The 17,500-nt window shown below is 44.6% G+C and overlaps 1 protein-coding gene across 1 annotated transcript in view; it reads left to right on the top strand.

The window, feature by feature from the left end:
- The window catches only part of LOC143124655 (AT-rich interactive domain-containing protein 5B-like), a 79,165-nt gene that overhangs the window by 14,751 nt on the left and 46,914 nt on the right, over window positions 1–17,500 (top strand). Inside the window, exon 4 of the mRNA XM_076286340.1 lies at window positions 12,912–13,148. Coding sequence (XP_076142455.1) covers window positions 12,912–13,148 — 237 coding nt within the window. The remainder of the gene's footprint in view (window positions 1–12,911; window positions 13,149–17,500) is intronic.

Below are 17,500 nucleotides of genomic sequence, written 5' to 3'. Positions count from 1 at the left end.
TTCCTGTGTCTGTAGCTGAGTCCCTGTGTCTGTAGCTGAGTTGACGTGCGTTCCTGTGTCTGTAGCTGAGTCCCTGTGTCTGTAGCTGAGTTGACGTGCGTCCCTGTGTCTGTAGCTGAGTCCCTGTGTCTGTAGCTGAGTTGACGTGCGTCCCTGTGTCTGTAGCTGAGTCCCTGTGTCTGTAGTTGAGTTGACGTGCGTCCCTGTGTCCACACCTACCCTGTGCAGCAAAGGGAGGTCTTTATTTTCAGACAGCATCAGGAATCTCGCACCAGCAGGAGCCAGTACACACACACACACACACACACACACACACACACACACACACACACGTGTCCACACCTACCCTGTGCAGCAAAGGGAGGTCTTTATTTTCAGACAGCATCAGGAATCTCACACCAGCAGGAGCCAGTACACACACACACACACACACACACACACACGCACCTTCGGTCGGCCAGCGTTCCCGGCATTCCTGTCACCAATTTGTTGCAGGAAGGGACAGATGGAATCCCCAGCTCAGGCCTTCCCCCCCCCCCCCCAGTTCAGTTCTCAGCAGAGAGGAGCGCAGAGGAGTCCAGAGGAGAGGAGAGAGAGGAGAGGAGAGGAGAGAGAGGAGAGGAGGAGAGGAGTGGAGAGAGGAGAGGAGAGAGTGGAGAGGAGAGGAGAGGAGAGAGGAGAGGAGGGGAGATGAGAGGAGAGGAGAGGAGAGGAGAGAGGAGAGGAGAGGAGGGGAGAGGAGCTGGGTGAATGGTAGTGCAATTCCAAACCAAAAACAGATGACTAGCCAGGCCTGCGCTAGACACATTTATTCTACTCTAAATAAATACAAATGGTTTCTGTTTTTCAGTGGTGAATGCAGGATTGCTGAAAGGGAGAGAGAGAGAGAGAGAGAGAGAGAGAGATGAGGCTGTGTGCCTCTGTAAGCCTGCTGCATGAGATGGGCACCACTGCTCCACGCTACATCTATGGAATGCAATGAGATTAATGTGGAAGGAAAAGAGCCGTGTGTGGAACACTCCGGCATTATGAAGTGGTTAAATGGAACACTTTAAAAATGCAATATGGAATTCTGCAGTGATCCTGTGTGCTCCCTCCTTCATTTTATAAATCTGTCTTGATTATTTGTAGAGCTCTTTACCTTCAGTGCCCCCTCCCTTACAAGAGCAGTGCCCCCCCTCTCTTACAAGAGCAGTGCCCCCCTCCTCTTCCCTCTTACAGATCATTTTCAGTTAGTTTAGGCAATTTCTCCTCTTCCTCTGCCCTTATAAAATGTGGTGTTCCTCAGGGTTCCATTTTGGGCCCTCTTCTATTCTCTCTTTATATGCTACCCCTTGGCTCAATTTTTAAAAAGTATAACATTCAGTATCACTGCTATGCAGATGACACTCAGTTTTACCTGCCTGTTAACACTAATGGCATTTGTTCTTTGGAGAATATTTTTAACTGTCTCAGTGACATCAAATGCTGGATGGCAAGAAATTTTCTTCAACTGAACGAAAGTAAAACTGATATAATTATTTGTGGCCCTCCAAGCGATGTTTCTATCTTGAAAAATGCACTAGGACCTCTCTCTGCAAACTGCCACAGTGAAGTAAAGAATCTTGGGGTTTTCTTTGACTCCTCTTTAAATTTTCATAAGCAAGTAAATAGTGTGGTCAAAGGCAGCTTTTTCCAGTTAAGAACCATTGCAAAACTGAAGCCCTTTTTGTCCTTCTCCGATCTTGAAACTCTTATACATGCTTTCATAACTTCTAGACTAGATTATTGTAATTCCTTATATGCAGGCCTGACCCACTCCACTCTCAACAGACTTCAGCTAGTTCAAAATGCAGCAGCTAGATTATTAAGTGGCTCTAAGAAACGTGAGCATATAACTCCTGTGTTGGCTAAGCTGCACTGGTTACCTGTGGAGCACAGAGTTAAGTTTAAAATTTTACTTTTTGTCTTCAAAGCCCTCAGTGGTCTGGCACCTAGTTACATAGGTGACCTACTAATTCCTTACAGCACTCCAAGATCACTTAGGTCTTCATCTCAGAATCTTCTCTATATCCCCAAAACACGCCTTAAAACTAAGGGTGATAGAGCCTTCTCTGTTGTTGCCCCCCAACTCTGGAATAGTCTACCTGTACATATTAAGTCCTCTCCAACCATTGACTGCTTTAAGTCTAACTTAAAGACTTTCATTTTCTCCCAAGCTTTTAATCTACCTTAATACCCCCCCCCCCACACACACACACACTCTTTATTCTTTATTTTTGACCAACTTGTTTATTATTATTTCAATTATTTATTTATTTCCCCCCCATGTTATGTGATTATTGTTGTTGTACCATTGTCATTGTTTTATGTTTGTTTGTAAGCACTTTGGTTCAACTCAGTTGTTTTTAAATGTGCTATAGAAATAAACTTGACTTGACTTGACAAGAGCAGTGCCCCCCCCCCCCCTCTTCCCTCTTACAAGAGCAGTGCCCCCCCCCCCCCCCCCCTGCTGTTTATGTCATTACCCCCCTTATGACCAAAGCTTGGCCACTATCCAGGACCGTGTGTGTGTGTGTGTGTGTGTGTATGTGTGTGTGTGTGTGTGTGTGTGTGTGTTTAGCTCACTTATGACCAATGCTTTGGCTGCACTCCAGGGCCTTCGAAATCTGCAAGCCATAAATTGGAGGCTGTGGTGGAAAAAGTTCCTCAGTGCAGTCTGCTTTGAGCTCTCAAATGTGTGCTGAGCAAAAGAGGAAAACATGAAACCCGTCAACAAAAGAGCAAATCTAAAATGTCTATGCACTGCTTGTGTGTGTGTGCGTGTGTGTGTGTGTGTGTGTGTGTGTGTGTGTCCCAGAGGCATGTTTAGATGTTTTGCTTTGCTTTAGATGTTTTGCTTTGGCCGTTTGAATGTCACATAATTTGCAATTGTGTCCAGCTGCTGTAGCCCCTGGACATCAGGGCGGGGGGTGTGTGTGTGTGTGTGTGTTTAATGTGTGTGTGTGTGTGTGTGTGTGTGTGTGTGTGTGTGTGTGTGTGTGTAATGTGTGTGTGTGTGTGTGTGTGTGTGTGTGTGTGTGTGTAATGTGTGTGTGTGTGTGTGTGTGTGTGTGTGATGTGTGTGTGTGTGTGTAATGTGTGTGTGTGTGTGTGTGTGTGTGTGTGTGTGTGTGTGTGTGTGTAATGTGTGTGTGTGTGTGTAATGTGTGTGTGTGTAATGTGTGTGTGTGTGTGTAATGTGGGTGTGTGTGTGTGTGTGTGTGTGTGTGTGTGTGTGTCGTGTGTGTGTGTGTGTAATGTGTGTGTGTGTGTAATGTGTGTGTGTGTGTGTGTAATGTGTGTGTGTGTGTGTGTGTGTGTAATGTGTGTGTGTGTAATGTGTGTGTGTGTGTGTGTGTGTGTAATGTGTGTGTGTGTAATGTGTGTGTGTGTGTGTGTGTGTAATGTGTGTGTGTGTGTGTGTGTGTGTAATGTGTGTGTGTGTGTGTAATGTGTGTGTGTGTGTGTGTGTGTAATGTGTGTGTGTGTGTGTGTGTGTGTAGTGTGTGTGTGTGTGTGTAATGTGTGTGTGTGTGTGTGTGTGTGTAATGTGTGTGTGTGTGTGTGTGTAATGTGTAATGTGTGTGTGTGTGTGTGTGTGTGTGTGTGTGTGTAATGTGTGTGTGTGTGTGTGTGTGTGTGTGTGTGTGTAATGTGTGTGTATGTGTGTGTGTAATGTGTGTGTGTGTGTGTGTGTGTGTGTGTGTGTAATGTGTGTGTGTGTGTAATGTGTGTGTGGAACAGCATTAGACAGCCCTCGTCTGGTTGCTCTGGCCTTTTAGGAAATGAATTGTTCTGATGTGATGGGACTACATATGGACATGGAGGAGGAGCCTGGGGAGGAGGAGGAGGGGCCGGGGAGGAAGGGAGGAGCCTATTGAGGGGGAGGAGCCTGTGGAGGAGGAGGAGGAGGGGTCTGGAGAGGAAATAAAAATATGGGCTCCCATGTTCCAGCTCCCTCTTTAAGTGTGTCTGTAATAACACACACACACACACACACACACACACACACACACACACACACACACACACACACACACACACACACACACACACACACACTTACTGGGCCCTATCATGACATTCTAAAGTGCATCGTCACTCGTCAAAAGTCTATTCAAATTTAGTAGGATGTCCAGTTCACATTGGGAGGGGTTTCGTTCTCAAAAGTGGAGCGCATGGCGTAACAAGGTGTTCCTGGGTCTTTTAATCAGTCATATGGGTGTGTTTGGGGCGTAACATCATTTTAAACCAATGAGAATAACACCTGTCATTCCCTTTAACGGCGCAACGCGCGATATGTCAAATAAATGCATCGGTATTTTGGCATTCAAAGGCGCATTTGAAGGAGGCTGCTTGCGAGACCGTATGGAATAGTCATTCTTAAACCATGCTTTACTAAAACCTAGCATATCCTTCACGCATTTGCACTCGTCTATTATTTGAACTCATTGACAAAGTGAAACTAACTTCACCAAGGAGTCAGTCAACGACAAGACAGTTATATGCAGTTACTTTCACTATTGACTGACAATGGGTTACCATCGAAAACATAGGCTGGAAAAAGCAACACTTACCCTAATGTTGCTCAAATGACTGAATAAAACAACATTTATCCTGCAGAGGAGTTGCTTATATCTCGTGACAGTGTCTTCAGCTGTGCTCCATACGTGTCTCGCCTCTCCCCTAATCACTTTTAACCGTCATTACCAATTTGCAAATGATGGTGAATAACTACTCATCATGAGATGTACAGTATTTCGTAATATCTTTATTCTAATTATGTTTCCCATTGTAATCGTGCAATTTGTAATGCTTTGCATGGACGTGCGCTGGTGTGCGTTCTTGAATGATAGAAGGATGGTGCGTGCACCTGCCAATATGACTGTTGACATGCGCTCTTAAAATAGCATATGAACAACTCGCCATTGACTTCTGACCAGGTTTAGGTGGTGTATGATAGCGATTTTTAGACAATGCGCCAGGTCCCTCCCTAGGTTGTTAATTGCCACACCCCTGGGCGCAATGCTTAAAAAATAAACGTGCAAAATAACGAATTCAACTTTCCGTGGGTGAATAACTAGTATTACGCCATGCGCTGGTGGCCCAAAATACAGCCCACTGTGTGTTTCACCCCAGAAATCAGGAGGAGGGAGAAACTGTGGAATCAGCATGGTGTGATCCTAACTGAGCCTGATTGGAGTATGAACTGTGCTGCTGGATGGAGTAGATGTGCTGCTGGATGGAGTAGATGTGCTGCTGGATGGAGTAGATGTGCTGCTGCATGGAGTATGAACTGTGCTGCTGGATGGAGTAGATGTGCTGCTGCATGGAGTATGAACTGTGCTGCTGGATGGAGTAGATGTGCTGCTGCATGGAGTATGAACTGTGCTGCTGGATGGAGTAGATGTGCTGCTGGATGGAGTAGATGTGCTGCTGGATGGAGTAGATGTGCTGTTTTCTTTGTTTCTGTCTCTCTCTGTCTCTCTCTCTCCCTCTGTGTGTGTCTTGTGCATACCCATGTGACGTTTATGTGTGTGTGTGTGTGTGTGTGTGTGTGTGTGTATGGGGGACACAAACAGAATGACTGTAGCAGTGTACATGTGAATCTAATTAACTCACTTAATCAACTCCATTTCCAGCCTTTTCAAATAAATAGAGCCGGTCTTTACTTCTGCTGTGTGTGTGTGTGTGTGTGTGTGTGTGTGTGTGTGTGTGTGTGTGTGTGTGTGTGTGTGTGTGTTCATGCATGTTTATAAGCTATTTCTCTCTTTTTGTGTGTGTGTGTGTTCATGCATGTTTATAAGCTATTTCTCTCTTTTTGTGTGTGTGTGTGTTCATGCATGTTTATAAGCTATTTCTCTCTTTGTGTGTGTGTGTGTGTGTGTGTTCATGCATGTTTATAAGCTATTTCTCTCTTTTTGTGTGTGTGTGTGTGTGTGTGTTCATGCATGTTTATAAGCTATTTCTCTCTTTTTGTGTGTGTGTGTGTGTGTTCATGCATGTTTATAAGCTATTTCTCTCTTTTTGTGTGTGTGTGTGTGTGTTCATGCATGTTTATAAGCTATTTCTCTCTTTTTGTGTGTGTGTGTGTGTGTTCATGTATGCCTCTTTGCATGTGCATGTGTGGCTCTGAGTAATGGAGAATGAATGCATTTGAAAAGCAAACGCTACTCATTGAAAATGGTTTCATCTAAAAATCATTAACCGTCACTGCAACTAGCTGTAAATGATGAAGGAATTGAAATGATTTCAGCATTGCTTGTTGTTGCTAGGGAGCAGAGCTAGTGGGAGAGCCTGCTGTGGTGGAGTCATTTTTGAAAGTGTGTGTGACCCCTGTCAATATTGACTGTTTAGCCGAATGTATTCATCTAATGGAAAGAGCTTGACGCAAACACACGGGAGCTCAGCCTGTGCTGGTAGTAATGCAGTAACACAGTCTCCAAGTGTGTGTGTGTGTGTGTGTGTGAGAGAGCTCAGCCTGTACTGAGAGTAATGCACTAACACAGTCTCCAAGTGCGTGTGTGTGTGTGTGTGTGTGTGTGTGTGTGTGTGTGTGTGTGTGTGTGAACACAGTCTCCAGGGTCAACCTGGAAGGGCTTTATTTATTTTTATGTCTCCAGGGAGGAAATTATGAAAATTTGTTGTTTATGTGAAATTTAGATCTTACTGGAGCAATATCCAAGGTAGTGTGTATGTGTGTGTGTGTGTATGTGTGCGTGTGTGTGTGTGTGTGTGTGTGTGTGCTCCTGGTGTGCATGCTTGTTTGTGTGCGTGTAAGTCTTTTGGGCTAGTGGACTTAGTGGCTAGTTTTACTCTGTGTTTGTGTACTCGTGTTTGTGTGTGTGTGTGTGTGTGTGTGTGTGCTAGTTTTATCCTGTGGACACCAGTCGAAACTACTGGAGGCTGCGGCTCATGAGGCCCACTGTGCCAAACGTCCCCACTGTGCCGAACGTCCCCACTGTGTCAAACGTCCCCACTGTGCCAAACGTCCCCACTGTGCCAAACGTCCCCACTCTGCTTGGATGATGATGTGTGCACAGTAGTGATGGCCCGATACGGATACTGGCATCGGGGTTTGGGCCGATACTGGGCCCATATACTTGTACTCGTAAATATTGGCCGATATCAACCACCGATACTTACAGTTTCCCCTAAATCACTGTAGCCGCTACGCTTCCATGAAGCCTACTCACAACGCTTATTTCAGTCGTGCACTTGAAAAACATACAACAAGCTAGACTCGTGTATCTGCGTTGAATATATGCAGCTAATACCCTCGCACGTATGGTTTTCTGTATAAACTATAGCTCAGCTGATACCCTCGCACGTGTGGTTTTCTGTATAAACTATAGCTCAGCTGAACTATGCATGTGGCATGAGTGGAGCCTAGTTGTTGTTGTGTGTCACTGGTGTGTTAGTAGATTCAACTTTATTGTCACTGTGCAGAGTACAAATACAGAGACAACAAAACGCAGTTTGCGTCTAACTAGACGTGCAAAGAAGCAGAAAAGTGCAATGTGATATACACAGTACAGACAGGTGGTGCAGTATAAACAGTATAAGATATATAGTGCAGTGTAGACAGTAGTATACAGTTAAGAAAGTGGTATGATTTACAGTAACATAAATTAAAATATAAATATAAATATGTGCAATATATTAGCAGTAGCCTTATCCCCTCCAGTTTGCTAAAGGAGATGCAGTTTAAACAGTCTGTCAGGAGGTCGAACCGCACGGGTTCCACTCATGTTCCATGTTCTCCCCATCTGTAGGAGGTGTTACATGGCATCACGTGACTTTATCACTGCCCAGAGAGGCCATGAGATGACCCTGTTCTTCTGGGAGGCTGTGGTAAAGAGCTTTGATAGCATTGTCCTCTCATTTGCCCAATTACAGCCTCAGATGAAAATGTTTTAATTTCTTTGGATTTCTGTAAAATTTCAAACCAAAAATGTCTCAGGTGTGCATCCTGCAGAATGTAGAATGACTGGAAATCTCAAATAGGCCAAACATCACAGGCCAGTGTAGCTCCTCTAGGAAATGATAAAGCGCTGTGTGTTAGATGATGGGACTTCAGTGTCAGATTCAAACACTAGCCACGTTTACATGGACAGTTTTTTTTGCCATTCCGATTAAGCTATTCCGATTAAGCTATTCCGATTAAGCTATACTGATTGAAAAATTTGTGCCTTCTGTTTACATGGGATACGTTCTATTTCGATCAGGTGCTTTCAAGCACTTTAGAATCTTTGATCGGAATAGCCATTGTTGCCTACTTTTCCTTGAGAAGATAAAGCAGGCAATCCAATTGACCGTATACATGGCTGTTCAATCGGCATAGGAATGGACTACACCACCTCTTTCATTCCGATTAAATTTCACCACCATTTTCATTCTGATTGAGGTGTTTACCGTAAAACTCCAAATAATAGCCCGGGCTTTTATTTTCCCAAATCGCCAAACTGCACCGGCTAGTATTAGAGACAGGCGTCTATATGAGACAGGCCTTTAAATCCCTTTACACAAAACTTTTCCTCTGCAAAGATGGAAAGTATTATCGAGTTAATTATTTCAAACACACTGAATGTCTACCTATATGACTAGGCTATCTGATGACAATTACGGATCATCATTCATTTAGTGTTGAGATGTTGTTCATTGAGTGAGATACAGTTAGATCCAAATAGCGGGATAGCCAGAACAGATGAAACACGTTTTAATTAAACGTAATCTACAAAGAGATCGTATCACACTGAAAGCTCATATTTTGTCACAAGCAAATAGCCTATATCGGTCCTTTGTCAAATACAGTTGCATTATCAGACCTGACCAAAACCGTTCAGGAATTATTTATGCAAAAGTGGAACGTGCTTAATGTTTCATTCTCCCTCCTTTTCGGCAGGAATGAAACAGCATGAGAGAGCATGAACCATACTGTTTCTCCCGTTTTGTATTTGCCAAATTTGACAACAGTCTACATTCAAATCATAGCCTACTTCCAGGTGCACGGGAACATATTTTTGACCAGGGGTGCTGAATAACAAAATAATCATGGTTGTCCAGCGATTTCTCCCCCAGCATATGATTCGAATTTAGACAGCTAAATACGCCATTTCACCGCCGTGTATGAGTAGGTCTAAGAGTGCGAAGTTTTATAATGCCCTGGGCAGCCACATTCCACTGCAACTATGCGCAGCACTTGCCACTCCGACTCATCAATAAAAACTGTGCGCGCACACACCAGTCCCATAGAAGCGCACTTGACTTTACATCATTAATCTATTTCAGTAGGTTATATAGCCAGAGAATGTCCGTAGACGGGCTCTGATATAGCCTAGTCTAAGGTAAATTCCTTTTCTGACTTCTTTCTCTTTATCGCCATGGCATTTAGAATAAAGAATAACGTTCGCGAACCGTTCTGGTTTTGTTGCCAGCATAAAAACAAGCTTACCATCGGCCTATCCGCAAATGAACACAAGGGATGAATTGAACGATGACGAAGTCGGACATATAGGCATAGTTCATATTGGAAAAAAAGTTATACAATTTGGAACTCTAGCTTTTCCCCACCGCAGTCTTTTAATGCCATCTAATCATAACGTTCGCAGTCTGCGCCATACTTAAGCCCAAATCACACCCAAGATTCGCAACGAGATGAGCAGCAACTTGATGCAACATTCTAAAACCTTGCAACTGTGACCAGACATGTGAATGCTTTGCGACGGCTTGTAACGACGTGCAACATTCACACTGCTGTAACCTCCTTTCTGTAACGGTTTCATGTCATTGCGAATCTTTAAACAGAGGATCTGACGGGTTTTAGAACATTAAATACAACCCGAAACTAAAAAACAGATCAGGCTTCTACTGGAGACCGGCCTTTAACCCAAACCTGTAGCCACGCCAGGCGTTTAAAAGAGACAGGCGTCTCTTAGGGACTCGGCGATTATTTTAAGTTTTACGGTATATGAGAATTTTTATTCCGATTGAGCCGTAATTCCATTTCTAATCGGAATAGAAGTGTCAATGTAAACATGGCTACTATACTTCAGAGGTTCTACAAGGTAAACAGAGAGACATCTCAGGCAGATGGCTAACTAGTACTTCAAGAGGAAAATAATATTGTCATTTTGTTTGTAAAAAATGTCAAATCGTTTGTGATACTTCTCATCCTAGTGGCTATTTGTTTGGCTGTGTTGCAGTGATCTTTTCCACGTCAGTGTTTCGTTGTGTGGGAATGGATGAGAGTTCGGGTGTTTGCAGGTGGGTTGTGTGGGAATGCCTGGGTGTTTGCAGGTGGGTTGTGTGGGCATGGATGAGGTGTTTGTCTGGGTGTTTGCAGGTGGGTTGTGTGGGAATGGATGAGAGCCTGGGTGTTTGCAGGTGGGTTGTGTGGGAATGCCTGGGTGTTTGCAGGTGGGTTGTGTGGGCATGGATGAGGTGTTTGTCTGGGTGTTTGCAGGTGGGTTGTGTGGGCATGAATGAGGTGTTTGTCTGGGTGTTTGCAGGTGCTCTGATATCGCCATACACAGAGTCTGTGTTCGGACACATGGCAACACTTATTGGAAGCTGTCAGCTGGAAGTGCATCTCTGAATACCGCTGTTAGCTGGAAGTGCATCTCTGAATACCGCTGTTGAACTTTATTCGGCTCATTACCCTGGTATCCTCTTCTGCAGGGCCCATTCAGTTAGCCTGTTATGCTCTTCTGCAGGGCCCATTCAGTTAGCCTGTTATGCTCTTCTGCAGGGCCCATTCTTGATTAACCGAGAGCTCAAATCAGCAGAAAACTGGAGTAATAGTAGCCTGGCGGGCCATCCTATATCATTGAAATGTATAGTCTGGAATCGAATCATTCACCTGCTTAATCCAAGGGGCGGGCAGAGAATTGTCTTTCAAACTGCCTAGGCATGCAATAGGCCAGCGCTACGACCATATCCGTATCCGGTCGGCAAAACGGCAAATACATCCTTCTTCGAAAGGAATGACTTAAGTGCATTGTGTTGCTCTACTTTCAAAGAAAAGCACAAGTCCAACTCCTCCAAAGTTGACGCCAACGCCGATTCAAACAACCGCTCTTCGTTTGCCATAGCCACCTTCCTTGTTGTTCACCGTCGCAGGATGTCGTTATCCTGTTAAGCCCGCCTTAAGACTCTCTAACGAAATAGAGCGCTGTGATTGGAGAACATCCACGGTGTTAAGCCAATAGAAATTCCTATGGTTCGATACTAGACGTACAGGCTGAGCAAATTAATTTGCCGCCGCTAGGGTGCGTCTAGATTTCTAGGCTAGAGTAATAGGTGTTCCTTATGTATCCTTTATTTTGTAATTGAACTCAAATCAGCAGAAAACTGGAGTAATGTAGGTGTTCCCTTTGTATCCTTTATTTTGGAATTGAACTTGCTAGCGGCCAGCTTTAAAGGAGAGCTTGGTGGTTGCTGTCAGCAGGTATTTAAAGAGTACTTTGTCAGCATCATGGAATGGAATGTGCAGCTAGTTTAGATTCCGCTCTGGAATGGCCTTCATTAGGAATTCTAGGAACATTTGATTGGAATTTGTTTGGAGTCTCACGGGAGATTGTGGCCCACTTTAGAAAATATGAGAGAGTGAAAACTGACAAATTACGTGTGGACGCAAAAAATACGTTTAAAATATATTCAGGCATGTGAATACAGGTGTATGCAGTACCCTTGTACCCTTCCCAAGATCTGTGTCTTCACACAACCCTGTCTCGCAGGTCTACAGACAATTATCTCAACCTTGTGGCTTGGTTTTCACTCTGACATACACCATCAACTGTGAGACCTTATATAAAGAGATGTCTGCCTGTCCTAATAATGACCAAGGAATTAATTAAGGCACAGGTGGACTCTAATCAATTTGTAAAAGCATCTCAAGGACCATTGATAGAAGTAGGATGCACCAGAGCTCAATTGCAAGGGTCTGAATACTTATGTAAATGGAATATTTCAGACTTTTTATTTTTAATAAATTTACAAAACACTCCAAACACCTGATTTTTGTGGAGTGTTAGAGTGTTGTGTGTAGATTGATGAGAAAAAACCCCAAATTGAATCCATTTCAAGATGAGTCTGAAATGTAACAAAATGTGCAAAACTTGAAGGGGTCTGAAAACTTTCCGGTTGCACTATACATATAAGAGTTATTATTATACAGTATATAATATGAAAGTATATTACAGCTTTGAAAATGTCTTCCTATTTATAATATGTATAACGTTATATTTCTGATAACTTCAGGCACAGGTATGTTCTTTGCGTGTTAAGTTTCTTAGCAGGTGAACTGTGTTAAGTGTCTAGAGAAGACGGGGTGGGCTAGAGGGGCAGCCATGGCCTACTGGTTAGCGCTTCAGCCGTGGCCTACTGGTTATCGCTTCAGCCGTGGCCTACTGGTTAGCTCTTCAGCCGTGGCCTACTGGTTAGAGCTTCGGACTTGTAACCGGAGGGTTGCCGGTTCGAACCCCGACCAGTAGGCACGGCTGAAGTGCCCTTGAGCAAGGCACCTAACCCCTCACTGCTCCCCGAGCGCCGCTGTTGATGCAGGCAGCTCACTGCGCCGGGATTAGTGTGTGCTTCACCTCACTGTGTGTTCACTGTGTGCTGAGTGTGTTTCACTAATTCACGGATTGGGATAAATGCAGAGACCAAATTTCCCTCACAGGATCAAAAGAGTATATACTTATACTTATATAGGGATCAAAAGAGTATATATACTTATACTTACTTAGAAGCCAACTGGATCTTGTGGTTCCTTAGCAGGTGAACTGTGTTAAGTGTCTAGAGAAGCCAACTGGATCTTGTGGTTCCTTAGCAGGTGAACTGTGTTAAGTGTCTAGAGAAGCTAACTGGTTCTTGTGGTTCCTTGGCAGGTGAGGATGCGGAGGAGCGGGCGAAGGTGCTGGTGCTGAGCTACCCGCAGTACTGTCGCTACCGCTGCGTCCACGCCCGACTACAGGGCGCCAGGGACATCGCCGTGGTGACCGAGCGCATTGTGCGGGCGCTGGGGGGCATCGGCCGTCTCCATGGAGACGTGCACGTTCTGTACTGCCGCGAGACGTTCCAGCACCCCACGCTTGGACACAACCAGAGCGTCTGTGAGCACTTTGGTGAGTGCAGTGACACACGCACACACACACACACACAGATACACACACACACACACACACACATACACACAGATACACACACACACCACGCTTGGACACAACCAGAGCGTCTGTGAGCACTTTGGTGAGTGCAGTGACACACGCACACACACACACACGCACGCACACACACACACACACTCCACGCTTGGACACAACCAGAACGTCTGTGAGCACTTTGGTGAGTGCAGTGACACACGCACACACACACACACACACACACACCACGCTTGGACACAACCAGAGCATCTGCGAGCACAGACACACGTTCACACACACAGACACACGTTCACATTTACGTGTTATACACACACACACACACACACACACACACCTCTCGCTCGAGAGTCTGTCGCACTTTGGTGAGAAACACACACACAGACACACACGTTCATTCACACTGTTGCTGAGACACAACCTTTTCAGGGATGCAAACTCCTCACCTTTAAGGTGACAATAACCTTTTTACAGTAATATATTAGAATAGACCAGGTATAGCACAGTAATATATTAGAATAGACCAGGTATAGCACAGTAATATCAGAATAGACCAGGTATAGCACAGTAATATATTAGAATAGACCAGGTATAGCACAGTAATATATTAGAATAGACCAGGTATAGCACAGTAATATATTAGAATAGACCAGGTATAGCACAGTAATATATCAGAATAGACCAGGTATAGCACAGTAATATCAGAATAGACCAGGTATAGCACAGTAATATTAGAATAGACCAGGTATAGCACAGTAATATATTAGAATAGACCAGGTATAGCACAGTAATATCAGAATAGACCAGGTATAGCACAGTAATATATTAGAATAGACCAGGTATAGCACAGTAATATCAGAATAGACCAGGTATAGCACAGTAATATATTAGAATAGACCAGGTATAGCACAGTAATATCTTTCAGTTTTCTTCTCGCAGAAGAGCCTGGCCCCAAACCCCCCTAATTGGGACCAGTTTTACCCTCACAATGTTATCTTCCCACACACTGTCACCTTCCCACACACTGTCACCTTCCCACACACTGTCACCTTCCCACACACTGTCACCTTCCCACACACTGTCATCTTCCCACACACTGTTATCTTCCCACACACTGTTACCTTCCCACACACTGTTATCCTTCCCACACACTGTTATCCTTCCCACACAATTGTATCTTTCCACAATTGTATCTTTCCACAATGTTATCTTTCCACAATGTTATCTTTCCACAATGTTATCCTTCCCACACACTGTTATCCTTCCCACACAATGGTATCTTTCCACAATTGTATCTTTCCACAATGTTACCTTCCCACCAGGGTAGGAATTTCACGGCGGCCACGACGGCTATCTCCCTACCCATTCATCTCGGTGGAATACTTCACGAACTCTTCGTTTAACATATGACAAACCAAATATCAGAATAAACAGCAGACCTTACCGAACAGAAAGGTGTAAAGCAGTCCCCTGTACAGTTTGCCGTTCCAGACTAATCCCGTTTTGAATTTGCAGTAAATTTCAACATACATGGATGTCTCCAAATTTGGGATTTAAGTTTTACACTGTGTTTAAATTGTTCCACATTATTTCATAACGGGCCAAATACAAAATAAATATTACAAATGTCGCCTAGATATCGGTAAATCAGAGGACAGCTGACTATAAGAGTTTGTGAAAGTAGCCTTAATGATCACAAAATGCTAAGCAGGCTATTTGAGTTTCTTCTTCTGAGCTGTGCTTAAATTGTTCAATACATGATTTCATAACAGGCCAAATATAAAATAAATGTTAAATATAGCCTAGATATCTGAAAATATTAGATGATCAGATGACTTACAGTTATATGTAATATGTCATGTTTTATGTTTTTGTAATGTTTCATAGGCTACAGTGATGCAGGTCAGTGAATACAACTTTGATCATTTTTATAGCATACTACTGTATAGTTAACTTTGGCCTTGGTGCCCTGACATGTGGCCTTTGTGCCCCCCACCAAATATGCCCAACTGAAGGCCAAGTGGCCTTGCCCCTAAAATGGTGAAATTCCAAGCCTGCTTCCCACACAATGTTATCTTTCCACAATGTTACCTTCCCACACAATGTTACCTTCCCACAATTGTATCTTTCCACAATGTTACCTTCCCACACAATGTTACCTTTCCACAATTGTATCTTTCCACAATGTTACCTTCCAACACAATGTTATCTTTCCACAATTGTATCTTTCCACAATGTTACCATCCAACACAATGTTACCTTCCCACACAATGTTACCTTCCAACACAATGTTACCTTCCCACACTGTTATCTTTCCACACACCTTCTTTAGCCCTTACCTGTTTGCACCCCTGCCTTTGATTGGGTGTCTGGTTGCGTTCCCTCACAATGTTCTGCGTACCCTCACAATAGTTTTGCGTTCCGGAACAATAGCTCGCGTTCCCTCACAATAGTTCTGCGTTCCCTCACAATAGCTCGCGTTCCCTCACAATGTTCTGCGTACCCTCACAATAGCTCGCGTTCCCTCACAATAGTTCTGCGTTCCCTCACAATAGCTCTGCGTACCCTCACAATGTTCTGCGTTCCCTCACAATAGTTCTGCGTTCCCTCACAATAGCTCTGCGTACCCTCACAATAGTTCTGCGTTCCCTCACAATAGCTCGCGTTCCCTCACAATGTTCTGCGTACCCTCACAATGTTCTGCGTTCCCTCACAATAGCTCGCGTTCCTTCACAATAGCTCGCGTTCCTTCACAATAGCTCGCGTTCCCTCACGCTCGCGTTCCTTCACAATAGTTCTGCGTTCCCTCACAATAGTTCTGCGTTCCTTCACAATAGCTCGCGTTCCCTCACAATAGTTCTGCGTTCCCTCACAATAGCTCTGCGTTCCCTCACAATAGCTCTCGTTCCTTCACAATAGCTCGCATTCCCTCACAATAGTTCTGCGTTCCCTCACAATAGCTCGCGTTCACTCACAATAGCTCGCGTTCCTTCACAATAGCTCTGCGTTCCCTCACAATAGTTCTGCATTCCTTCACAATAGCTCGCGTTCCCTCACAATAGTTCTGCGTTCCCTCACAATAGCTCGCGTTCCTTCACAATAGCTCGCGTTCCTTCACAATAGCTCGCGTTCCCTCACGCTCGCGTTCCTTCACAATAGTTCTGCGTTCCCTCACAATAGTTCTGCGTTCCTTCACAATAGCTCGCGTTCCCTCACAATAGTTCTGCGTTCCCTCACAATAGCTCGCGTTCCCTCACAATAGCTCGCGTTCCCTCACAATAGTTCTGTGTTCCCTCACAATAGTTCTGCGTTCCTTCACAATAGCTCGCGTTCCCTCACAATAGTTCTGCGTTCCCTCACAATAGCTCGCGTTCCTTCACAATAGCTCGCGTTCCCTCACAATAGCTCGCGTTCCTTCACAATAGCTCGCGTTCCCTCACGCTCGCGTTCCTTCACAATAGTTCTGCGTTCCCTCACAATAGTTCTGCGTTCCCTCACAATAGTTCTGCGTTCCTTCACAATAGCTCGCGTTCCCTCACAATAGTTCTGCGTTCCCTCACAATAGCTCTGCGTTCCCTCATAATAGCTCTCGTTCCTTCACAATAGCTCGCGTTCCTTCACAATAGCTCGCGTTCACTCACAATAGCTCGCGTTCCTTCACAATAGCTCTGCGTTCCCTCACAATAGTTCTGCGTTCCTTCACAATAGCTCGCGTTCCCTCACAATAGTTCTGCGTTCCCTCACAATAGCTCGCGTTCCTTCACAATAGCTCGCGTTCCCTCACAATAGCTCGCGTTCACTCACAATAGCTCGCGTTCCTTCACAATAGCTCTGCGTTCCCTCACAATAGTTCTGCGTTCCCTCACAATAGCTCTGCGTTCCCTCACAATAGCTCTCGTTCCTTCACAATAGCTCGCGTTCCCTCACAATAGTTCTGCGTTCCTTCACAATAGCTCGCGTTCCCTCACAATAGTTCTGCGTTCCCTCACAATAGCTCGCGTTCCCTCACAATAGCTCGCGTTCCTTCACAATAGCTCTGCGTTCCCTCACAATAGTTCTGCGTTCCTTCACAATAGCTCGCGTTCCCTCACAATAGCTCGCGTTCACTCACAATAGCTCGCGTTCCTTCACAATAGCTCTGCGTTCCCTCACAATAGTTCTGCGTTCCTTCACAATAGCTCGCGTTCCCTCACAATAGTTCTGCGTTCCCTCACAATAGCTCGCGTTCCTTCACAATAGCTCGCGTTCCTTCACAATAGCTCGCGTTCCTTCACAATAGCTCGCGTTCCCTCACAATAGTTCTGCGTTCCTTCACA

The sequence above is a fragment of the Alosa pseudoharengus genome, unplaced genomic scaffold (genome assembly GCF_046254945.1).
Source record: "Alosa pseudoharengus isolate Yale_2024_CS ecotype anadromous, Long Island Sound unplaced genomic scaffold, YU_APseudo_1.1 YU_APseudo_1.1_scf_15, whole genome shotgun sequence".
Lineage (NCBI taxonomy): Eukaryota > Metazoa > Chordata > Actinopteri > Clupeiformes > Clupeidae > Alosa > Alosa pseudoharengus.
Note: the sequence above shows the minus strand (reverse complement) of the source record. Positions and strands in the feature narration are given on the sequence as shown.